Source organism: Heterocephalus glaber, unplaced genomic scaffold, assembly GCF_053883595.1.
Source record: "Heterocephalus glaber isolate CG9 unplaced genomic scaffold, H.glaber_assembly_v1.0 deba00001586, whole genome shotgun sequence".
Classification (NCBI taxonomy): domain Eukaryota; kingdom Metazoa; phylum Chordata; class Mammalia; order Rodentia; family Bathyergidae; genus Heterocephalus; species Heterocephalus glaber.
In genome coordinates this window covers 20393099-20418770 of record NW_028258364.1, presented here as the reverse complement: position 1 = coordinate 20418770, position 25672 = coordinate 20393099, and the positions used below count along the sequence as shown (strand labels likewise).

Below are 25672 nucleotides of genomic sequence, written 5' to 3'. Positions count from 1 at the left end.
TGTGTGCTTTCTATTACACTGAAAAACATCAATGTCCTGACTTTGTCCAATAGGGCAAAAGAGGTTAGGAATAGGTCCTGCCTTTGAGGAACTTTCTATTCAGAGGGGCAGGTCACAGTCTCCTGAATTGGATTGGATCCTGAATAACTGACTAGAATTTACATAGGTAGATGCTCAGAAGAAAGAGTGGGTCAAACAACCAGATCAAAAAAGAAGCCAAAAGGACATGCAAAAGAAATTTTTGAGAATTGGAGGAACCCCTAAAGTTTGACCAAAAATGCTCTATCCACCTCCTTCACTCTCCAGGGATCGAACTCCGGACCTTGCACTTGCAAGGCAGGCGCCGTAACCACTGAGCTAAATCCCCAGCTCCTCCCTCTTCTCTTTATAACAACAAAAAGACCGGACAGTCACACCCGATGGATAAGGTCCATTACCTGCAGGCACAGCAGGAAACCACGGAAAAGAACAAAGTCAGTAAATCATGTCCCCACCGCCACTAGTTCCAGAAAGCCTGAGAACATCTGCAACCACTGCCTGTCTCAGTAAGTGTGACCTCACTGTCAGCCTCCAAATTCCTCAAGGCAGCAAACTCCTTCCCTCCCCTTTAAAACTCTGGTTCTCATCTTGCTAGCTGCTGAGTCCCCTTTTCCCAGACTCAGCCCGCTTGTGTGCTCTCACGAAAGTGAATAAACCAACCTCCTTACTTGCACGAGACCTGCCATGGGTGGTCTCTCTGCCCTCTCTTGTCTCCGTTACATTTTTCATTTAAGATATTTGCACGAACACATTTGAAAATGATGAAAAAACGACCTCTTTCGGTTGTAATTCGTATTCCCACCCTCTCCTAAGTTTTGAATCTCTACCTTAGGGGCCACTTTTGAAGTACACTCTTTCTGTATTAATATAACAGGTAGCCAACAAACTTGTATTTGAGCCATATCAGTGCCACTAACTGGTTGTGAGAGCTTGACCAAATTATTTCTTGGGAAGTCATTTTTCCTTCCTCTAAAATGCATATGAGCCAAAGGGCCACCTCGCGAGGTTTGTGGCAATTAAAATCAACCCTATATTTCCTATACCACACAACAGGCGCTTTTATTTCCGTGTTCCAGTCTTGCTGTGAGATTTGATACTCCGAGATCCAAAACGCCTTAAAGGTCACCACGAAAGCGTCGCTCACAGTTGGATGTAGCTTTGCAATGACTGCACCTACATAGGAGGATTTCGCGCTCGAACTCCTAATCTGAAGGCTAGCCATAAACGGACGCATCCTGCGGAGGAATGGCGCGACGTGCCCACGTCGTGCGTGGTGACGTCCTCTCTGCGCGCGCCGCCGGCCGGAGTCCTCAGGTACCGCGCGTGCGCGGGGCCTGCGCTGTGTGCCCCGCCTTACTCGCCTTGAAGGGCGGGCCTTCCGCTGGCCTATGCGGGCGCGCTCGCCTGTGACGGAGAAGTTGATTTCTGCGCTGCTTTTTGAGCTGTAGTCGGTTAATTGGAAGTGTAACGGCGAGGCAGTCTTCTGGTTTCCTTTACGAAAACATAATCCTTGTGGTCATATAAGCAGTGACTCGGTCATGTCGAACTCGCGACCCAGGCCCCGCTGGGGCGCCAGAGGTGGCTCTGGGGCAGCCGGCCGGGACGAGCTGGTGTTGCGGTCCTTGCAGAGCGCAGAGCACTGTCTGGGCACACAGGACTTCGGCACTGCGTATGCCCATTACCTCCTCGTGCTCAACCTGGCGCCTGAGCTGAAGGACGACGTGAAGGTGAGGTCCCTTTAACTTGTTAGCAGGTAAAACAACAGCAGCCAACCAAGCAAACAAACAAAAAACAGAAAAGCAGACGGAGTCCTAGGTCCATGAGTTGTGGTTGCTATTTATTGGTATTTATTGTTTATTCTTGACTAAATTTTATTCAAACCCACAGGCCTGTCTGCTCTACCTTCAAAATTATGTCTCGAATCTTAGCACTTTTCATTGCCTTTTCCTTTACTATGGCTCAAGTCTCAGCCGTCTACCAAGTGTTGGCAGTAGATTTTCTGCTGATCTCTGTCTTACAGTCTTTCTCAACACAGCCAGCTTTTTATAAGAAGTCAAAGATATCATTTCTCTATTTTGAAATTTCCATCTCAAAATTTCAAAGGTCCTAGAATTGCAAGTGAAGCCTTACGTAATCCTTTTCCACCTCTGTATCTAATTCAAGCACGCCTGTCTTCAAGCCTTTGCATTTGTAACTACTGTGTGTAGAAGGAACATTGGGGTCTCTGTAGGTGAATGAAATGTACTTAACCTAAAGTATTCTCTAGCTGATGATACATTTTTTTAAACGTCAGCAATTATTTGCAACAGTTTTCCTGTTGAAATACTGTACATCTTTTCAAGTAGTTTTAGAATCTAAATTTCTAAAAATGATTTAAGTTAATTTCACAGTTTTCAGCTGGAGGTTATTGAGATTGTTTTTCAACCTTAGCACTGTGGGCATTATGGGTGGAGTAATTCATTCTGAGGGGCTGTCCTGTGCATTGTAGGGGGTTTAACAGCTTCTCTGTCCTCTACCTGCTAGATGTCAGTAGCATAGATTTTTATAGTTTACAAAGGAGATTACTGACTATGTTGACATAGTTTGGTCCTCTGTGTAAGCAGCAGTGGATCAGCCCATATGCTGTTTGTTACTTCATTTTCTCTTCTGTAAATAGAGGCAATATCTATTTTAAAGATGTTTAGTATGTATTAAAATATGTGTAGAATTTGCATTGCAGTGGTTGGCATTCAGTGTAAAGTTCAGTAACTTACTCTGTTTCCTGCAGAACAAAGTACACAGACACACACAATTTTTTTTTTTTTTTTTTACAAAAGTCTTGTTTCATGCTATTCCCTCTGTTCCCCATAACCAGAAGCCAGTCACACCAAGCTACTTATCTCTAGAGCCCCTGGTCCATCTCAAATAATCTGTTTTTCCCTCACACACTATAATTTTGTTAATTTGCTTTGTCTCTATAGTAATCTCCATCACAATTGAGTTTTAGATATCAGTCCTTCTGTATAAAGCAATTGAAGATGATTAAAAATGTTTGCTGTGCGAGGTGCAGCCTGTGAGAGATTGGTGCTGCAGTTGGTAAAAGAATTTGCCAACAGTTAGGGAAGATAGAAAAGTTAAAAGTTTATTGATACACTTCAGTAGACCAGCAGATGAGTTCTGAGAAAGGCATGTGATGCCAGGGAGAAAGTAGGAACCTTTATATTGGATTTTGATGTGAGGAGAGGGTCGGAAAGGTCATACCAGGAGCACTTTCATCAGGTTATGCTGGTTCTGTTGTCTGTCCATTTCAATTCTAAGGATAGCCAGGTATTGTATAAAGATTGATATAACTTTTTTTTTTATCCTTGTTGTTTCTAGAAACAAACCTTCCAGGTAATTGATTAACAAATATGTAAAGACTAAGGTTTGTGGTCAAGGAAATCAGGAAGATCCATACATACATATATACACATATCTATGTATAATATGTATATGTACTTGAACTTTTGACATATTGGAATGAGGAAGAAATGATATTCTTTAAGTCATATCAAACAGTTCGAACATCTAATGATGTATGCATAATGTGTGTTACAAGGTAGAGAATTAAAGTTATACTACAGGCTCAAAACTCAACTGCAATGTGGGCTTTAAAGAAACAATGATAAAATACCCATGATTCTCCACAATGTTGACATAAGAAAGCTGGCTTGTCTGGAGTTTGCCTGCTTTCCACAGTATTGCAGTGTGAAGAATGGGTGGAGGGGAGATGCACCTGGAACTCGGGTAACAGAAAGCTATTGCTGTAGTCCAGCAAGTGGTTACAAGGGCTTACAATACAAAATATTGTATGTGGAGTTAGGGTAGCATTAGAAGATAACTTTGTGATTTGAGTTCAAGTGGTACCTTACTTAACATTACATGCTGTCATAAGACTCTTTTTCAATATCGTATGGTAAATTTTTTACAGTGCCCATGTGAGGATAGAAACAGCATTTATGTTGGTCATCATTGAGTGGTAGCTTCTGTTCTTTGCTTACTGATTGTTGAGGACATAGTTGAATTTGGCTAAATTTGAGAGGACCAGGGACCTACTGCCTGGTTGAGATGACTAATAGGAAGTTGTATTTATCCGTTTGAGGATCAGAAGAGAAGGACTTAATTAGACGTGTAGATGTATCACCATTAACACATAAATGATAATGAACTGGGGATAGATGAGAGTAGAGAAGAGGGCCAAGGACAATATCCTGAAACACAGGAGCCCACAAGGGGGAAAAAAAAAGAAGTAGGAAAGAATCAGGAGAATGTGCTACATAGCGGCTAAGAATGGAAGGAATTTCCATAGTCAAATTAATTCTGCACATTTTTGCCAGGTAGGTGGTAAAATTAATTCGCGTGTGTGTATGTGTGTGTGATGTTTATTCAGTAAATATTACTCACTAAAATTAAATGAAATTTAAGGTGATCATTCAGTAATAGTTAAGTTTTGTTTTTTGGAAACTTTAGCTAATGTTGGATATTCTTTTCTCCATTATGTTATTCACTAATTCACTTTTATTTCTTATATGTAAAGGAAACTTTTCAGTATACACTCTTCCGATGGGCTGAAGAGCTTGATGCCCTCAATCGAATACAAGACTTACTTGGTTGCTATGAGCAGGCCTTGGAACTATTTCCTGATGATGAAGTGATTTGCAATAGTATGGGGGAACATCTCTTCAGGTTTGTAGTAGCTTCAGTATTAATTGTTAAGAATTATTCTGTATCAGTCTGGATCAGGAATAAAATTGTAATTTGAACAGGGAAACTGTAATATAGAGAATAATTAACAGTAAGAGGGAATTGTAGTAATGAGAGCTTCATTGGTAACAAGGAGAATTCAAAAGAATATAAGAATAGCAGATATAAAATGTACTATCATAGCAGATTGAATATTAAATAATATACTGTATAATGATCATTGCTTCTAGGCCTGAGATAAGAGTACCCAAGAAGGAATTCCCCCTAGTGGACTGAGAGCCAGTCCTTGTTAGAGAAGACATAGCTGTGGTTCATAGGTTGGCAGGGAAGTCATTGGTGCTTTGCCAGGGAACTTGAAAATCTGTTTTGTGGAACTTGCTGGATTTTTGCCTTCTGGGGAGCCAGATAAAGCCACATTTGGGAAGTGTCAGATGAGAGTCACTCTGTTACAAAACCACCCAGTAGATGGAGTCCTGGGAGATACTGCTGCCTGCCTTGCACTTCAGGAGTCTGGTGCCAGAGAGGCCCTTAGCACACTGGAAATGGGAAGCAAAACCCTTACTCCTGTTATGTCTCTTGCCCTCTGTGCTGGCTGCTGGCAAAACATTAAAGGGCCAGATATATTTTTTACACAGGCAAAAGGGGTGATTTGGCAGTGGGTTAATAATTGACTATCTTAGGGGTCTCCAAGACAATTCCCAGGTTTGCTGATTAGCTAGGAGGTCCACACGACTCAGCGTATATTCATAGTCATGATTCAAATTTATTATTGTGAAAGAATATGAAGCAAAATTAGCAAAGGGAAAAGTGCATGGGGCAAAGTCTCAAGGGAACTAGATTCAAGCCTCCCGAGGATGCTTTTCCTTTCCCCAGCAACAAGTCATGATAACATCTCTGAAATGTGAACCAGGGAAGTTCATTAGAGGTTCAGTACCCAGGGACTGGCCATTTAGCTATGCCCTGCCTGGCACATATCAAAATTCTAAAGTAAAGCAAGTACCCAGCAGATTGTTATATTTTCAGTTATACACAATAGTGATCATGATAATGCAAGACTGTGTTTCAGGATAAACAATGTAACAAAATTGTAGCTCTACCCACTAGGAACATTGTAACTGTGACTTATTATTATATAAGACTTGTAGAACAGTTACCAATTACTGAGCCAAAAATAACTTGGTATGAATTTTCTTTGGGAGGTGTAATAGCAGAATTTCTAGTTCAGACATTTTGTTACACTTTATCCTCATTGTCTAGGACAATAGTTTTTGTTGTTGTTGTTCTGTGCTACTTTTAAAAAACATTGACTCACTCCCTACCAAAATATTGTTCTGAGAAAGAGTACTGAAGTAAATGATAGTTTTGTTTCATGACATTTATTTGTGAAATAAAATTTGTTTAAGGTCTCGTCTTTACAACCTTTTGTTAGTCCAGTGACATCAGATTTAAAGAAAATATATTTAAATTGCTAATAAGATGATGATTTTCCTAGTTAAAAGAAAAAAAGGCATTCTTGCAGTTCATTGATATTATTGGAACACATGTTCAGTCTTTTAATATGAGATATGCTGAATGAATGTTTTTAGATTAGCATTGCAATTAAAGAAAATGGATAGTACATTAAATATCAAACCCAAAGGAAGCACAAACTCAGGAAATTAATTAGTATGTTTGGCATTGATTCAACAGATTAATCATTGATACTTGGGAATATTTTAATATACATTGGTAAGTTAGTTTCAACAAATTTTGATTTTACACAGTATATTTTATACTATGGCAGTTGTACAATATGAACTAGATGGCTCTCCCTTCAAAATAACTTAAAATGAATATATACTAACCTTAAACATTTTAATTTTAACCTCAAATATGAGTGCCCATCATTTGACACAGCATTGCTTTTTATTATAGTATGGACCCTTGAGTTCCAGAATGTCTTTTTTGCTTAAACCATACCCAGAATGAGTAGTCTAATTTGTTTCTTCAGAATTGACAGTGCTTAATGAATGCTTGTGAAGTAGTATGAGTAAAAAGAATTCTAGCTTAATTCTGTTCAAATTACTGGTTAATTACAGATAAGTATAGAATGTGAGTGTTTAGAAATATGTATAGGAATTATGACATTGCTGTAAATCTAAGCAGATGGTTGGGAGCTCTCATCCTAAATGGAGTGCAGACTGGTTTGGATGCTGCTAAAATCCCATGTTATGTGAACTACATGGTAACCAGGTGTAGTGCAGCCACATTGGTCTACAAGCAATTCAGTATTTTAAAAAGGGAGGAGGGGTTCTTCACCAGATAGTTTGAGAAACACTGTACTAAATGTTTTGATAGTTTTTTCTTCCTGTCTGTGATTTTTTTATGCTCAGATCTAATTTAGTAAAAATTTTTTGGGTGACTTGTCTTTGACTTTTTTTCCTAAAGCATTTAATATCCTTAGACAAAATGGTTCTCTTTTTGCAGATGTATGTATTTGCTTCCTTTAAAAATTAATTAAAGTGTGAGTTTTAATAACAGTGCAACTGGTGTAAACTAGTTTGGCAGCAAATACAACTGACTCTTAATGACTCAGCTGTTGAGAGGAAAAAAAAATGCAGGTATACTGGAAAGGAGCCTCCTAGCCATGGATATTGGTATTATTATGGAAGGAATGGTTTCCAGGAAGAACTGGTATTCTAGCAAGTTGGGTAAGTGAAAGAGGACTATAAGAGCTTTCTCTATATGTTAATTCAGTATTAATTCATATTCAGGTATGTTAATGTCCTGGGATGCATAAATATAGGAGGGATTCAGGAAAAAGAAGTCGTAAGGATTGTAGTCCTTGTAGAAAGCTTTCCAAAGAGGTAGTCTCCTACCTTCTTTGGCCTTTAGGTCCTGGTAAGGGATTCTACCCAGGTGATTGGCATGAACAAAAGCACTGTGATTAATGGCATATTGTTGAGTATATTTTATTTTTGTCTTTCATTATTTTATTCTACTTTAGGATGGGCTTTAGAGATGAAGCAGCCGGGTATTTTCATAAAGCAGTGAAGCTAAACCCTGATTTCAGTGATGCAAAAGAGAATTTTTATCGTGTTGCAAACTGGTTGGTGGAACGCTGGCACTTTATCATGCTTAATGACAGCAAGAGGAATATGATTTATAATGCAGCCATCCAAAAGGCAGTTTGTTTGGGGTCCAAAAGTGTTTTGGACATTGGAGCAGGAACTGGAATTCTGAGGTTTGTTATAATTGTATTTTAATTGTATATACTTGTATACTGATGTAAATAAAAGATTTGCTGTATATAGTAAATTTAATATTAGACTTAAAATAGTAGTTATTATAGTCTTGTTATTGATGGAACTGTTATTGTATTTGTTCATTAATTTATTAAGAGCTGGTGAAAACTGCGAAGAAAAGTTTGAGATTATTGAAATTTTAAAGAATTTTTAAAATATAAATAATTTTAAGAATATTTTTGTATTAACATTCTTGTAGAATCTAAAAAGCCTATTAGTATTCTTCATGCCAATAGTGTCTTCTTAATAGGGTGAATGTCATGATTTATTGAATGATTTGTTTCAAGAATGTTAGTTCATTTTTCAGTGCAGAATTGATTGTGTGAAAGAATAAAAAGAAAACCTCATGTTTAAAGTGTCCAAATTACACTGAAATTTGAAAAGTTACTATTTTTGGATTACTGTTATTATTTCTGATGGAACATTTTTTCCCTTTGTAGCATGTTTGCTAAAAAAGCTGGGGCACAATCGGTATATGCCTGTGAGTTATCCAAAACGATGTATGAACTTGCCTATGATGTAGTGGCTGCAAACAAGATGGAAGCAGGGATAAAGCTCCTACATATGAAGTCACTTGACATAGAAATTCCAAAACATATTCCTGAAAGGTATTATTATAAAATAATTTTACTGTTCATAATTTAGTTTTATTTTTAAAAATTAGGATACACTTATAGCTTCTAGTCCTAACAAAAATGCCAACACCCCTATTTTGTAAAGATATAGGATAGTTTAATAAGAGACACATTTTCAGAGTAATGTCATATGCTCCATGAAAAATATTTAAAGATCTTGAGAAAAAATGACAGAGGAATTTAGTAAGTAAACTTGGTCTCTAGCAAGTTACTTTACTTTTGTTAGTTTCAGTGTTCTGATTTGTAAAGATGGATAATCTCATATGATAAATAACTTTAAAAATTATCCTTAGAAATCAGACTGAATGAGCTTATCATATTTTGTATTGATATCCATGTTTAAAATGAAAGCTTTGGAAGTGTCAGTTGTCAGTGTATTTTGACATTGTGTCATTCAAATGCTTGGAATATAATTCCTAAGTTTTGGTTTAAAGCAATTTATTTATTTATTTATTTATTTATTTTTTTTTTCTTTCTTGGGTACTGGGGATCGAACCCAGGACCTTGTACTTGCAAGGCAGGCGCTGTGCCACTGAGCTAAATCCCTAGCCCTAGTTTTGGTTTTTTAATGTGCTATCTGATTGTGATCCATATCACAAGGGTGATGGAATTTTAGACCTAGAAGGAATTTAAAAATCATCTTTTCCAAGCCAGGCGTGGTAGTATATTCCTGTAATCGCAGCACTCTGGGAGACTGACGCAGGAGGATCTAAAGTGTGAGCCCAGCCTGGGCAACTTATTGAAACAATATCTCAAAAGAAATATAAAAAGGGCTGGGAATGTAGCTCATTGTGAAGGCCCTGGGTTCAGTCCTCAGTACAGCTAAAAAAACCCCAAAACACGAAGAACTGCACACACAAAAACTGATTTGGCTCAACATTATCATTTTAGAGGCTTTCTCTTTTTCTTTCATTCTCTATATGTAATAATGTTTGCATAGTACTTATACTTTTCAGTGGTCTCTACATGTGTTCTCATGAAAGAAGCATGTTAGATTATTAAAACAGGTATATGCCCATTTTATAGAAAACAAAAGCAAAAATACCATCCTGAATTGTCTTAGTCTGTTCAGGTTACCTAACAGAATACCACAGACTCAGTGTCTTAAATGACAACAGACACTTATTTTCTCAGGCAGGTTCTCTTCCTTGCTTGCAGATGGCCACCTTCTTGCAGTTTTGTCAGGTGGCTTTAGCTCTGTGTATGACGGTATGATCTCCAGTGTCTTACTGTTTTGTGAGGACACAAGTCCTGTATTGGTTGAGGGCTCCACCCTGTATTCCTCATTTTACTTTAATAGTGAAGGGCTCTATTTCTAAATATAGTTATTTCTGGGGTTAAGGTTTTAACAAGAATTATGGGAGACAAAATTAAGTCTGTGCTATGAATCTAAAGTTATTTTTAATTCAATTTTTATTTTTTTCACAGAGGTGTAGAAAGATCTAACTTTGAATTAGGAGATATGAATTTTAATTCACTCTGTTATTAATTGATTTTGGCCTTTAGCAGATCACTAGACTTTAAGATGTTGGACTAGATGATTTGAGATATTTTCCACATTCTAATACGAACAATTGTAAATAGTGACTACTGTATTTTCTGTATATTCAAATAATACTGGGTTTAGGCACTGTGGAGGATACAAAAGTCATTCCTGCTCCTCCAGATACCTGCAGTCTGGCTAGAAGATAAGGAATGGTCATGAAACTTTGCTTTATCTTCAGGTTACAAAAATGAATAAGTAATTCAGAGAAGGGAGACATTATTTTAGTGTGTTTTCAAGTAGAATTTTCTTGAAAGTAAGAATGGGCAGAAGGATGGGCTAGGCTTTTGTGAAGATCCAAGGGAAGCAATAAGTAGGCTCAGTTAACTAAGAGGCAAACTTGGGTAATGTGGTATCATAGAAGATAGAATCTGGATTTTGGAGAGGGAGGACTCTCACCTGCTTTAAATTTTACTTGTAAATTAAAAAATGACAACTGGAAAAGACAATATTGATATGCAGAGAGCTAATAGTGATAGAGAATATTTTTATAGAATAATTATTAGAGTTAGGCCAATTGCTTGGCCTTAAGGAAGGAGCCTGGGAAAGGTAATGAGTATGAACTCCTGTTGAGGATTTAGGCAGTGAAAGAATACCCTGAGGAGACAACATTGCCAAGTGAGTTTGTTGTCAACCCTCCTACCCCTACACCAAGGAGGAGCCAGTGGTGGACAGAAGAGCCTGAGGAACATTTGAGTCAAGTTCTTTAAGATTCAGGGATGGATATTAAAATGAAATGTATTAAAAAATTTTACATGTGGACTGTTCTATAATATATTTCTCTCTTCTCTCAGCTTTAACATCTTTATATAAACAGCATGATAGTTTACTTACATATATCTTTAAAAAATCATTCTATAGAGTGTCCCTAGTTGTAACAGAAACTGTCGATGCAGGTTTATTTGGAGAAGGAATTGTGGAGAGTTTGATTCATGCATGGGAGAATTTGCTTTTGCAGCCAAAGGTAAGCAGCACAGAAACACTTAAATTTGATTAAGAATTCATTTTTTTCTTGGAAGGCTGAAATAGGAGAATTGCAAGTTTGAACCCAGCCTAGGCAACTTGGTGAGACCCTGTCTCATAATTTTAAAAAGGATTCAGGATGTAGCTCAGTAGTAGAATGCTTGCCTAACATGTGCAAGACCCTGGGTTCAATCTCCATTATTACTAAAAAAAAAAAAAAAAAAAAATCACAATTTTAACAATATTTATTGAACTTCTCGTAGAGTGTCTGTAAAGCAATATGAAATATATTTCTTTGTCAAGGTACATATTCAATAGTTGGAAAGAAATCCAGGCCTAAAACATTTAATAACATCATAATGCAGTGTATACTCATGCGTTCAAATGAGGGCAGGCAAAAAGTACTCTAGGAAGAAGCTAGGCATGGTGGTACACAGCTGTAATCCCAGTACTTGGGAGGTTGAGGCAGGAAGATCTCTGAGTTCGAGGCCAGCCTAGACTACTTAGTGAGTGAGAGAGATCCTGTCTCTAAAAACAAAACAAAAAAACCTCTAGGAAGCAATTTATAGGAATTAAGGTTATCTTGTAGAAGAGCTAATGTAGAATTCTTGAGAATGGTTGTAAAAGGAAGGTGATTGCATGTCTTTCATTGCTTGGAATTTTGGTAAGTCATCAAAAAGGAGTGTAGTGATACAGGCTTGAAACAATTTTGAGGTACTTTTTTTTTTTTTTTGGTACTGGAGTTCGAACTCAGGACCTTGTGCTTGTGAGGCAGGCACAGCACCACTGAGCTAAATCCCTGGCCCCTTAAGGTACTTGTTGAACTCAATCTGATTGGACAGAAACAACCCTTATGTTTGCATTGAAATCCTCTGCTGTAACAAAACCTAGATGTGTATATAATATAGATATATAACATATAATGTGTATTATGAATGAAAAGGGTTTTTTTTTTTGGTATTGGGGATTGAACTTGGGTCCCTGCACTTGCGCAGCAAGCGATGAGGCCACTGAGCTAAATCCCCAGGCCATGAATGAAAAGATTTTAACATGTAAGAATTCTCTACAGAAAATAATTTAGATTTAGAATAGCTAAAGGGTAAACAAAAAGCATATAGTTTTTGAGTAGGTAATGATGATTTTATATTCTCAGTCATATCCAAAGGTCTTTTGTTATAGTTCTTTACCTCCCTCCTTTGTAAAAACATAAACGTGTGTATATACATAGTAGTGAAAATACTTTTTAAGTAAGATTCTTATCTCTATTATTTTTAAACTTTTCTATAATTTTCATAGTTTGTCATTGTACACATTTTTTATAGCTAATAGTAATTTTGTTGTTATATTTTTAGATCAAAGGTGAGAATGATAATAGTGAAAAATATGGGAAAGTTATACCAGCAAGTGCTGTTGTATTTGGGATGGCAGTAGAGTGTGCAGAGATAAGACGACATCACAGGTAAGTGACTAATAAATATTAAAAAACAGTAATTTTAGTATACTGTATACTTCAAAGGTTATTTAGTGCATATTTATATTGATGAGGATTTATAGTTTTCTGACCTTTAAATTCATGATGTTTGTAATTTCTGCCTGTTTTTTTAAATTTTGTTTTAAAATAGAGCTCCCTGAATAAAGCCAACTTTTTTATGGAAAGTTAATTTTGATACATGTTAGCATTTAGTTATGTTGGGCTGGGGATTTAGCTCAGTGGTTTCGCCTCCTGTTGCGCAAGCGCAAGGACCCAAGTTCGATCCCCAGTACCCAAAAAAAAAAAAAACTTTAGTTATGTGATAGGGTCTCACTATGTAGTTCAGACTCTCCTTGAACTCACTGTGTAGCCCAGGCTGGCCTTGAACTTGAGGTGATCCTCCTATCTCAGCCTCCCAAGTGCTGGAATTACAGGGTTGTGCTGCCACACTCAGCTTGGTTCATGATTTCTTAAAATCTGTTTCCTGATGTTGTAAATTTAGAATTTTAGGTTGTTTCCACTGTTCTGCTTTGAAGAGCCAGGATAAACATCTTTGTACTTATGTCTTTTGTGGATTTTTTATTACTTTCTTAGGATAAGTTCCTTAATAAGAGATTGCTAAGTTAAAGAGTTGTACATTTTTTAGGCTATTTAAACACATTGTTGCATAACCCACCAGAAGGGAGGTGGTGTGAGGATTCTTGCTGTAACATGCCTTAAATAGTTCCTCCTTATATTTTATAGGAAAACCCCTAAAATTGTTTGCATAAACAAAACAAATCCAGGGGCTGATGTCTGCTGTTTTCAAAAAGAATAACTTCATCATTGATGCATTTTTATAGCTGACTGTACAACAGAACCACCAAAGGCACTTTGGTACATTTTGATTGAGTTGATCTGTGTGAGTGACGCCCTGTCCCCTCCCCCTACCAAAATTCAGCAGTTTGGGTTGAGGGCTGTGAAGAAAGGTGCTAAAAAGATAAATGTGAGTGTACTGCTTTACTTGGTAGAAACTTTTATAAATTATTATTATAAATAAAATTACCATTATTATAAATAGTAGATATTGTGAAATAGGAAGAAAAGGTCCAAAGGGGAAGGGGAAGTGGGAGGGGCAGGGGAAAGGAAGGAAGGCAATGGAATTAATATGAGAAAAGAAAAAATGGAAACAAAGTCTTTGTAAATAGGGAGGGCAGGGGAATGGGGGAAAAATAAGAACCAAGAGAGATTATGTAAAGGTACAAATTTTCAATGATGAATGTCATTATATTGTATACCTAAAATGTACCAATAAAATAAATTTACCATTTGGAACCTAATGAATTAAATCTAATGTTCAGCCAAATAAGCAAATATTTAAGAAAATTGAAATTTGAGTTATTAGATATTAAAATTTAGAAATAAAATCAGGAATATATTGATGCAGAGAAAAATGCATCAGTGCAACACAAAGAATTTAGATACAGACCTTTGAAATTATATGCATTTTGTGTGATATATGTGGTATTTCAGATCAGTCGGGGGAGAAGGTAAACTGTTTAGTAAATAGGGATGGTATATATCATTTGGGGAGAAAAGTTAGATCCTTACTTTTCATTCTAGATGAGCTAAACATCTAAGTGAAAAAAATATTAAATGATGAAGCAAAATACAGGGTAGGCTCCAGAAACCATGAAAGATTGACACATTTGACCTCATTTAAAAAAAAATTAGACTGGTGAAAGATAAGAGTATTATAAAATTAAAAGACAAGGGAAAAACTCAGATGAAAATTTGCAACTTTTACAACAAAGTATGATTATAATTATATATTAATTAGAAAGTGAAATTAAAATCCTTGGGATGATAACCTGTATAATTGCTTATATTAGCAAACATTAAAAGTGATTGATATCCTGTTTTCTTATTGATGTGGGGAAAATTTACACACTGTTCATACAACATTCTAGTTGTTTATTTTGAAATTTTCTAACAAAAATAAAGATATTTATAGTCCTTGGCATAGCGACTCCATGCTCCAAACTCTGAGGGTCTGTCCTGACATACATATGTGCGATGACTCATGGTTAAAGTTGTTCACTGCAATACTGTAATTGAAAGAAACTCAAAAACTATCTAATTGTTTATTAACAAGAAAATATTTTTAAAAATAACTATGTCACCCAATGCAGTATTGTACAGGTGTCCCCAAGAATTAGTTAATGTGTATATATGGTCAAATGCATGGTGTAGTATTATGTGAAAAAGGCAAGGCACAGTCCTAGGAGCAGTGAGTATACCCAGCATCCGGGTCTTGTTTTCTAAATACCATTTCTCACCAAAAGGGACTAGAGGTCCTTACAGAGCTGGTTCATTCCAGGACTGGGACAGGATAGATTCTGGAATGTCTTATGTGAGAAAGTAAGGAAGTACTTTAAAAATAAAATATCACAGGGCATGTTTGAAGGACCCAGGAGCATGCTTGCAGTCTCTCTGGACACATCTAGGAAAATTTAAGCACCAAGGTAAACAAGGGCTAACATTGAAGGATTAAAATCCATTGAATAAGAATCCATGAATTTCTACTAGTAATAAGCAGATTGCCACTGAGATGAGGTGAGAATAGGTTGGAATGTTTTCTATTACAGAGTGGTTGTTTTAGTCACTTTCCTCGTTGCTGAGGCAACAAAACCTGACACCTGCAACTTCTTTTTGGCTCCTAGTTTCAGAGGTTTTAGTCTATAGTGGGCTCCAAGGAGAAACAGCATGGTGGAAGGGTCTGGTGGAGGAATATTGCTCATGTCATGGTGGCCAGAAAGCAGAGAAAAGGGAGGAGACAGGACAAGAATTACACCCTTCCAGGTCATTCTGCCAGTGACCCACCTCCAGCCAGGCCCCACCTCCTAATGGTATACTGAGCTGGTGAACTCGTTAGTGGATAAACCTGCTAATGAATATAGTGCCACCATGACCTAGTCACCTTCCCCAAACACCTCCTCTGAGGTCATGAGGCTTTGGGGGAGATATATATATATATATATATATATATATATATATATGGATATATATGGATATATATATGTATATGTATGTGTGTGTATATATATATGTATATGTGTGTGTGTGAGTGTGTGTGTGTATATATATATTTATTTTGGGTACCAGGGATCAAACTTGGGACTCTGTCTGCACTTGCAAGGCAGGTGGCAGCACCACTGAGCTAATTCCCCAGTCCATTTGGGGGATATTTTTTATCTAAATCATAACAATAGTATTGCTAAAATTGTCATAAAGTATTTTTTAATGTAAATTCTTTTGATGCAGACATTTTTATAGCAAGTGCATAAATCATAAATTAATGATTCAATGAGTTTTTGTGAAGTTGATACACCTGGAACATTACCACCACTACAACTGTAGAAAAAAACACCCTAGAAAGAAACCCCTTCCTATTACTAGTGCCCCACTCCCCCAAGACTGGCCACTATCCTGGTGTCTAACATTGTTAGTGTTGTCCCTTTTGAATTTTATACAAGTGAATCATGTAGTTTGATTTTAGTGTGCGTGAATCCCTATGCCTGGCTTCTTTTGTCCATTTTGTATATTTTATGTATAATTTATTCTCATTGCTGAATAATATCCTATTGTATGAGTACACCATAATATATTTGTCCATTTTACATTTGTCAGGTTGATGGACATTTAGGTTATGTCAATTAGCTATTTGAAGCAATATAACTACAAACATCTTGCACATTCTTTTAATGATAATATATGTGAATTTCTGCTGGCAGTGGAACCACTGTACTACCCAGCCCAAAAGTTCTTAATTTTAATGGAAACCTGTTTATCATTTGTTTTCCTTTATACTTTTTGTGTATGTGTGTTTAAAAAACTTTTGCTGGTGAGATCTTATTTTATTTTTATGTTTATGTTCTGCACTCAATATTTTTTTCTTTTTGGTACCAGGGATTGAACTCAAGACCTTGCATTTGCGAGGCAGGCACAGTGCCACTGAACTAAATCCCTGGCCCTGCACTCAATATTAGATGGTGTTACTTGATTCTTAAAAAATTCATCTTTTTCTCCTCTTATTTTCTCTCTCACCAGAGTGGGTATTAAGGACATTGCTGGTATCCATTTGCCAACAAACATGAAATTTCAGAGTCCTGCTTATTCTTCAATAGATACTGAAGAAACAGTAGAACCTTATACAACTGAAAAGATGAATCAAGTTCCTGGAGGGTATTTGGCTTTGACAGAAGGCTTTGAAATTATGAAAGTAGATTTCAACAATCTTCAGGTAAAAAACAAGAAGTTTGATTACTGTTTTCAAGCTTTACATTTCACGAATTGTTTAAAATAATTCATAGGACCCTCTTAAGAATTTGCATGAGATTCTCCTTAAGAGTGTGTTAAAAAAATTTATTAAAGGGAATTAGAATTCCCTCCTAAAAGTATTCACTTACTTTAAGTAGAAAGAAAATCCCGAAGATTTGTTGGAAATGGATAGTGTGCCTGGTGCTTTTACATATGTCTTAAGGTGAAGAAACTGTTGCTCATATTAGTTTTGGCCAAATTTTTCAGCATGTGAATGCAGAGGCAAGCATTCTAACCAGTCTGTCATTTTTTCCCTATGTCATGGTACTTTTTCAAATTGACTATATTTGTTGAGATGAGCAGTAATCCAAACCTCAGGGTTGTATTGGTTTTGGGTGACCAGTCATCCCAATTTGCCCAGGACTGGGGAGTCCTTAAGAAAGGACATTCAGTTTTAAAACTAGGAGAGTCATGAGAAAAGGAGGACAGTTGATCACCCTTATTTGTAGTGTGTTTATTGATAGGTAGTAGAAAAATAATGCTGTATCTAGAAAGTGCTCAAAGAAATTGAGAAAGTTATATAGATTCCTTTTCTGAAGGTCTTTAAGGTTGAATGTTAAAGTACACACATGTTTTACTTGAACCTGCGTGGGGGCAGAAAACCTTGAAGGTCATGTAGCCTAAAGTTTTCAAAATTAAATAGACATTTTCCTCTGCTAGTTATTACTAGGTTATTCTTGAGGGAGTCTGCAACAAACTTAACAATTTGGCATTGCTTACTAAAGCTGAGATGTCTTCTCGAGCTTTAAGACTTTTCCTTATCTGACATAACATTCCAATAGGAGTGTAGCTGCTGATTACCCAAAGGTATTCTGTTATTATTTTAAGCATTTTTGTTACTTTTTCATTGCCCCCATCTTATTAAGGTTTTAATTTAAAAAATAATGTCTGCCTATTTAATACTTTCAGGTAATATGGAAGACTAGAAATGAAAAGACCCTACTGTTTTTCCCATGTTTTCCCATTTAGTCTTGGTCCTTCTTTCTCCAGGTCACTAGTTTGAAGAGCGTTTTTCCCAGAATTGCTTTTCTGTTCCATAAACTCACACATTAAAAAAAAAAAAAAGCCCTATTACCTTGCCACTTGCCTTTGTCTCCAACATTATATCATAGACTTCTTGCTGCATCAATAGTGTATATTTGTCTCATTGTTAACTAAGTGTGTGCTGTTTCAATTCATTAGGTCAGAGCTCCCCATTCAGTGTCATAGGTGGTATTTAGCTGTTCCAATGTATTGATTCCCTGTGGGTGCTGCACAGAGCTGAGAACTTCAGAGATGGACAGTGGTGTGATATTGAGGCATGTGAATATTCAGTTTATAAAATATTCTTATTCCTTTTATTTTTTTCTCAGGAATTAAAAAGTCTTGCAACCAAAAAGCCTGATAAGCTTGGTATTCCTGTTATTAAAGAAGGTATACTAGATGCTATTGTAGTTTGGTTTGTGCTCCAGCTTGATGATGAACACAGTTTGTCTACAAGTCCTAGTGAGGAAACATGTTGGGAACAGGCTGTTTACCCTGTGCAAGAACTGACAGGTACATTTTGTCTGATTTTTTTTTTTTTTAAACTTACTGGTTTAATCCTCTAAGCATTTGAGTCAGTAGCTAAAAAGAAAAAAATTACTTTGGGTATGAAGTTTTTAGTCAAGATAGATTGGTTCAGTCTTTCAGAATTTTATTTTTCTTTTTCAAAAGCATTCTTTAGTTAATATATGTAATAAGAGAGATTAAAACACAACTCTGTTGCATACCCTTAAGAAATACCTATCTTTAAATTATTTAATGGTTTTAAATGGTTTTTCTAGTTATCAGTAGATTAAAAAAATGATATTCTTAATCCTTAGAGAATCTAGTGATATCTGTGTAGCCCCAGGTAATAAAAATGTACACACTAAAGTAAGCACAAAATTTTGCAATTTCAGGGGAATTCTACATTAAAGATATTTTTATCTGGAATATTTTAAAATAGCTATTTGATGAGGTTTAGTAACTTCACAGTGGTTTATCTAGAAAAGTTCTACCCTTTTAAAACTGGAAGATAGTACATTTTCTGTTTAGTCTCTAGCAAGATCATTAAGTCATGGAATCTATATAGTATTGTGGCTGTTGTGACAATTTTGGAGTTAGTCTGGTAGATTCAAATTCATATCTTGGCTGTGCCACTTACTGACTCCCTGCTGGCCAGCATTGGTGGTCATTTCCTATCGTATATAAAAATGGATGTGTTGTAGGCATCATTAGAGATGATAGGTATAAAATGCTACCCACAGTGATTGGTACTCAGTAAGTGACATTTTTTAATCTGTATTTATAACTCTCATAGCAACTTAATGTCCTTTTTTTAATCCTGAAAGGACATTTTAAGACTTGTATTTTTATTTTGGGTACGGGGGATCGGACTCGGGACCTTGCACTTGTGAGGCAGGCACCGGAACCACTGAGCTAAATCCCCAGGTCAAAAATTTGTATTTTTAAATGGTCCTAGAACTGATGAGAAGGAATTGCAGTTTTACATTTGTATTCTTAAGGTTTTACCATATGTGAAAGCCCATAGTAAGGAGCATGATATAGTCCTTATTTCAGATCTTAGCCCTTTCTTATACTTTGAAATCCCTAAACATGTGACAGTAACCTAATGGTTAAGAAATATTACTGACATCATTCTGTTGAATGCTGCCTTGTTCTTTTCAAAATTTCTTTTAATGCTCCTGTAAAGTAAAGTGGAGTGTACTGATCTCTAAATTTTGTCTTTATTTTTGTTAGCTTATGTACTGAGGATGATTAAAAGAGAGTATCCCCTGCAGTATCTGTACTCCCTGCCACTCAGCTCTCCCCTCCTGATTTGGTGACATGATGATACCTACTGATCTCAGTAAAAAACAAAACAAAAAGCAAAACAAATAAAAAAGGAAATACTGTTAGTTTTAGGATTCAATAGTAGAGCTTTTGAATATTTCCATTACGCTAAAAGTTAAGGAAATCTTCAAATTACAGTTTTTCCCCTAAGTAAAGCTAGTGGTGGAGTTGTCCCTGTGCACACGTGTGTGTGTGTGTGTGCGTGTGTGCATGCATATTAAACTAGCAGATGGAATCTGTCTTGTAATGATTTAAAGATTAAGGAATTAGATGGGGGATGGAGATTTTTGTGTGTTTCTCAGGCATATTGCATTTTATATTAATCGATTACTTTTTTCTTTCTTACTGATGAAGACTATAGTGTAAAGCCTGGAGACCATGTAACAATGGAAGTATCTTGTCAAGATTGTTACCTAAGAATTCAGAGTACCAGCATTTTGGATTTAGAACATAAAATGGAAGTTTCGAAAAGTTGTACCAAGAATAAAGACTTACTGTCTTTGGAAAATGAGGCTGAACTCTGTAGTGCTCTGGCTAACCTTCAGACTAGTAAACCAGATGGTGTAGAGCAGACATGTGTGTTGGAATCCACAGAAATTGCTTTACTTAACAACATCCCTTATCACGAAGGCTTTAAAATGGCAATGAGGAAAGTGTTGTCTTCATTGACCCCAGAGAAACTGCATCAGGTCATGGATACTCACTGTCAGGATAATGAAATGAGCTCTGAAACTGGACAGACTAATACTATACAGAGTACCCCTGAGCCTTCCTATGTTTTGGATGTGTCTGAAGGCTTCTCTATTCTGCCTATAATTGCTGGCACACTTGGGCAGGTGAAGCCTTATAGTTCTGTCGAGAAAGACCAGCATAGGATTGCTCTAGGCCTCATCTCTGAAGCCAATCACTTTCCTAAAGAAACACTTGAATTTTGGCTGAGACATGTGGAGGATGAGTCTGCTGTCTTGCAAAGGCCCAAATTAGACAAATTGTGGAGCATAATTATATTGGATGTCATTGAGCCATCTGGGCTCATTCAGCAAGAAATAATGGAAAAAGCTGCCATATCCAGGTAAAAAAACCAAAATATAAATTTGGAATTTTTGAGTTCAAATGTGAAATTCTTTTAGCTCTTTAGTGGCATAACCATAAAAATCAGTCAAATCCGTGTACATTCCTGAAGCATTGCTTTTTAGGAGATGTTACTTCATGCCTTTCTTTTGTGTGCATGTTATTACTGATTTTTTCTCTAAAGGAATTTCTGCACTGTAGGTGTGAAGAAGTTAGCCTGCTTTTGGGTTTGGACATCCTGTATGGAATATAGGGAATTAGGTTTAGATGTATAAAAACAGATAATGACAACATTCCTGGATAAGAAAGGAAGAAAAAAATCAGACTTTATCTTTATGGTGAAAGAAACGTATAGTTCACATTTGATGACATATTAGATCAGAATGCTTCCTAGGAATAAATCCTTTTGGGTCTTAAAATCTTCTCTTCCTAAGGATATTTCTCCTTTAGCATAGGTTGCTTCATATAAGCTTGGCCCTAATATTTAATATTGAAATCAAATTTGGCTAAGTTTCAAATCAAAGTCCTGATCAGCTATGCTGATCAGATCTGCAAAGAAGACAGTATTTAACATTTATAGGTATAAGTTTAGGAAAAATGTGCACATATTTATAAATTTTACAGTATAGGAATGGGTTGTTTGGTAGTAAAAGGAATAGTGGTGGGAATGCAGATCAAAGATTGCAAAACCATAAGGCAAATTACTGAAGACAGTATTTGACAAAACTTAGGAAAATAAAAGTGTTTTGCTTACATAGTTCATTATATTGGATTTTATATGCATTATCTTTTGTTACCAAATTTTTCTCTTTATGAGATAGCCAATAAAAATCATCACCACAGTTTTCTTTTTAAACAATCTTTACATATAAATTGTAGGAATATAGAAGATAAATATTTATAGATAAGTATATCTTACAGATATAGATATATAGATATATAACTTACAAATATATCTATATATGGTGTGATTGAAGTATATGGTGAATGTTTAAATTAAAAAGTTTATTATACTAAAAGACACATTGTCATTAATCCTCCTCAGAATACTCCCCTTAGTTTGAACATACTTGTCCCATCATTCTGGCCACTTTCTGAAGAAGTTCTGGAAGTCCTCTGAGGTTTTCATAAGGTCCAATAAAAAATATAGTGAATGATGCCGCTGAGTACCATCAGAAAGGCAGGCTCATGAAAACATTACTGTGTGGCCTCATCCACCATGTTCGCCAGACTGCCATTGTGGAACTTCTGGCTCTCCCAAAGTCAAAATGACTGTGAAAGAGTATCATGTCATCTGCAAATAATGACAATTTGACTTCTTCATTTCCTATCTTTACTTCTTTCTCTTTTTTTTTTTTTGTATTAAATTCTTTTATTGGTACATTGTAGGTATACAACACAATTACATTTCTCATTGGGAATTGTACCTTTATATACTGCATCTTGGTTCTTATTTTTTCCCCATTCCTAGCCCTCCCTTCACGCCCTCCACCCTTCTCTATTTACAAAGACTTTATTTCCATTTTTTCCATTTCTCATCATTTTTTCCTTTCCCTTCTTTCCTTTCTCCTGCCCCTCCCACTACCCCTACCCCTTTGGACCTTTTATTCCTATTTTACATTATTGATTATTCATTCTAATAATTGGTACATTTTAGGTATACAATATAATGACATTCATCATTGGAAGTTTGCACCTTTACGTAGTCTCTTTTGGTTCTTATTTTTCACCCTTGCCCAGCCCTCCCTTCAACCCCTCCAGTCCTCCCTATTTACAAAGATTTTGTTCCTATTTTTCCATTTTCTCATATTAATCCCATTCCCTTCTATTCTTTCCCCTAGCCCTCCCACTTCCTTCCCCTTTGCCCCTTTTCTTCCTACTTCACATTACCTATTATACATTTCGTCCTTATTTACTTTCAGTTTCTCACACCAGAGAAACTATTCCGTATTTACAAATGTGTGTCCTATTTATTTCACTTAAGAGTATTGCTTCAATGTGCATCCACTTAGATATAAATGTCTCTAATTTCTCATTTTTTATGGCTGAGTAGTACTCCATTTTATAAAAAAACCACATTTTCTTTATCCAGTCTCCAGTTGATGGGCATTTGGGCTGTTTCCAAGTTTTAGCTATTACAAATTGCACTGCTATGAACATGGGTGCACATATATCACTGTGGTATGATTCTTTTAATTCTTTGGGGAAGATCCCCAGCAGTGGAAAAGCGGGGTCAAATGGGATTTCCAGTCCTAGTTCTATGAGGTATCTCCATACTGATTTCCACAGTGCTTGCACCAATCTACACTCCCACCAGCAGTGGAGCAGGGTTCCTCTCTCCCCACAGCCCCGCCAGCATTTGTTATTGGTTGATTTCATGATAGCAGCCATTCTTTATGGAGTGAAATGGAATCACAGCGTTGTTTTCATTTGCATCTCTCGAATGACCAGTGATGTTGAACATTTTTTCATGTATTTATTTGCTATTTCTACTTCTTTGTCTGAGAAATGTCTGTTCATTTCAGATGCCCATTTTTGGATTGGGTCTTTAAATTTGGGAGGTCTGATCTTTTTAAGTTCTTTATAGATTCGAGATAGTAGACCTTTGTCTGAGGAAGAGCAGGTGAAGATTTTTTTCCCACATTGTGGGTTGTCTCTTCACACTGCTGGTGGTTTCTCCTGCTGTGCAGAAGCCTTTTAATAAGAAGAGATCCCATTTGTTGATTGTTTGTGCTAGTTCATGGGCAACTGAGGTTTTGTTCATAAAATCTTTTCCTACACTGATGTCTTCAAGGGTTCTACCTAACCTCTGTTCCAACTGGTTCAGAGTTTCTATTTTAATATTTAGATCTTTAATCCATTTTGATTTTAGTTTAGTGCATGGTGAGAGATACAGGTCTAGTTTTAATCTTTGGCAAGTTGAAGCCCAGTTTTTCCAGCACCATTTATTAAAGAGGCTATCTTTCCTCCAGTGAGGGTGTTTGGCTCCTTTGTTGAAGATGAGATGTCTGAGTGTGTCTGGCGTTGTTTCTGCGTCTTCTAATCTGTTCCACTGGTCCTCAAGCCTGTTTCTTTGCCAGTACCAGGCTGTTTTTATCACAGTAGCTTTGTAGTAGAGTTGCAGGTTGGGGATTGTGATACCCCCTGCCATGTCTCTGTTACCTAGAATTGCTTTTGCTATTCTGGGTCTCTTCTTGTTCCAAATGAATTTTTGGATTGTTTTCTCGAGGTCTATGAAGTATGCTGCTGGGATCTCAATTGGAATTGCATTAAATCTATATAGCAGTTTTGGAAGTATGGCCATTTTCACTCTATTAATCCTTCCTACCCAGGAGCAGGGGATGTCTTGCCATTTTCTGATATCATCTTCAATCTCTCTTTTCAGAGTGTCATAGTTTTCAGAGAAGAGGTTTTTGATTTCTTTCGTTAGGATGATTCCCAGGTATTTCAGTTTTTTGGATGCTATTGTGAAAGGAATTATTTGCCCTATTTCTCAGTGAGTCTGTCATTCGTGTAGAGGAAAGCTATTGATTTTTGTGTGTTGACCATGTATCCAGCTGCTTTACTGAATTTGGTTATTAAGTCTAGAAGACTTTTGGTGGAGTTCTTGGGGTCTTCTATATAGAGTATCATGTCATCTGCAAATAATGACAATTTGACTTCTTCATTTCCTATCTTTATTTCTTTTATTTCTTTCTCTTGTCTAATTGCTGTGGCTAATATTTCCAGAATTTACTTGTTTCTGTTGTCTAATTGTTGTGGCTAATGTTTCCAAGACTACATTGAACAGGAGCAGTAATAGTGGACATCTTTGTCGTGTTCCTGATTTTAATGTGAAGGATTTCAGTTTTTGACAATTTAGTATGAGATTGGCTGTTGGTTTTTCATAGATGGCTTCTATCAGGTTGAGGTAGAGACCATCTATTCCAGTTTTCTGTAGGGTTTTTATCATGAATGTGTGTTGGATTTTGTCAAACGCTTTTTCTGCATCTATTGAGATGATCATATGGTTTTTGTCCCTGGCTCTACTGATATAGTGTATTACGTTTATTGATTTGCATATGTTGAACCATTCCTGCATCCCTGGGATGAATCCCACTTGGTCAGGGTGTATGATCTTCTTGATGATCTTCTGCATTCTGTTTGCCAGTATCTTATTAAGGATTTTTGCATCTTGTGTTCATTAGTGAGATTGGCCTATAGTTCTCTTTTTCAGTTGGGTCTTTCTCTGCTTTGGGGATCAAGGTGATGCTTGCTTCCAGGAATGAATTTGGGAGTATTGCTTCCCTTTCAATTTCATTGAAGAGTTTAAACAGTAGTGGCAGTAGTTCCTCTCTAAATGTCTTGTGAAATTCAGCAGTGAAGCCATCAGGACCTGGGGTTTTCTTTGTTAGTAAGCTTTTAATTACGTTTTCAATTTCATTGATTGATATTGGGTTGTTTAGAATTTTTAGGTTTTCTTCGTTCAACCTTGGTCATTCTTATGTATCTAGAAATCTGTCCATTTTCTTCTGTGTTTTCCATCTTACTGGCATATAGGTTCTCAAAGTAGACATTGATCCTCTGGATTTCTGCTGAGTTCGCTGTAATTTCACCCCTTTCATTCCTAATTGCATGGATTTGGGTCTTTTCCCTTTTTTTCATAAGGTTGGCTAAGGATTTGTCAATTTTGTGTATTCTTTCAAAGAACCAACTCTTTGCTTTATTGATTTTTTGCATTGTTCCCTTA

The 25672-nt window shown here is 36.4% G+C and overlaps 1 protein-coding gene across 1 annotated transcript in view; it reads left to right on the top strand.

The window, feature by feature from the left end:
- The first annotated feature begins 1399 nt into the window (after positions 1 to 1399).
- Prmt9 (protein arginine methyltransferase 9) overlaps positions 1400 to 25672 on the top strand; it is a 35814-nt gene continuing 11541 nt past the window's right edge. Inside the window, exons 1-9 of the mRNA XM_004875410.3 lie at positions 1400 to 1766; positions 4595 to 4743; positions 7748 to 7984; positions 8486 to 8653; positions 11085 to 11187; positions 12539 to 12645; positions 16747 to 16939; positions 18369 to 18552; positions 20227 to 20944. Coding sequence (XP_004875467.1) covers positions 1578 to 1766; positions 4595 to 4743; positions 7748 to 7984; positions 8486 to 8653; positions 11085 to 11187; positions 12539 to 12645; positions 16747 to 16939; positions 18369 to 18552; positions 20227 to 20944 — 2048 coding nt within the window. The 5' untranslated portion in view covers positions 1400 to 1577. The remainder of the gene's footprint in view (positions 1767 to 4594; positions 4744 to 7747; positions 7985 to 8485; positions 8654 to 11084; positions 11188 to 12538; positions 12646 to 16746; positions 16940 to 18368; positions 18553 to 20226; positions 20945 to 25672) is intronic.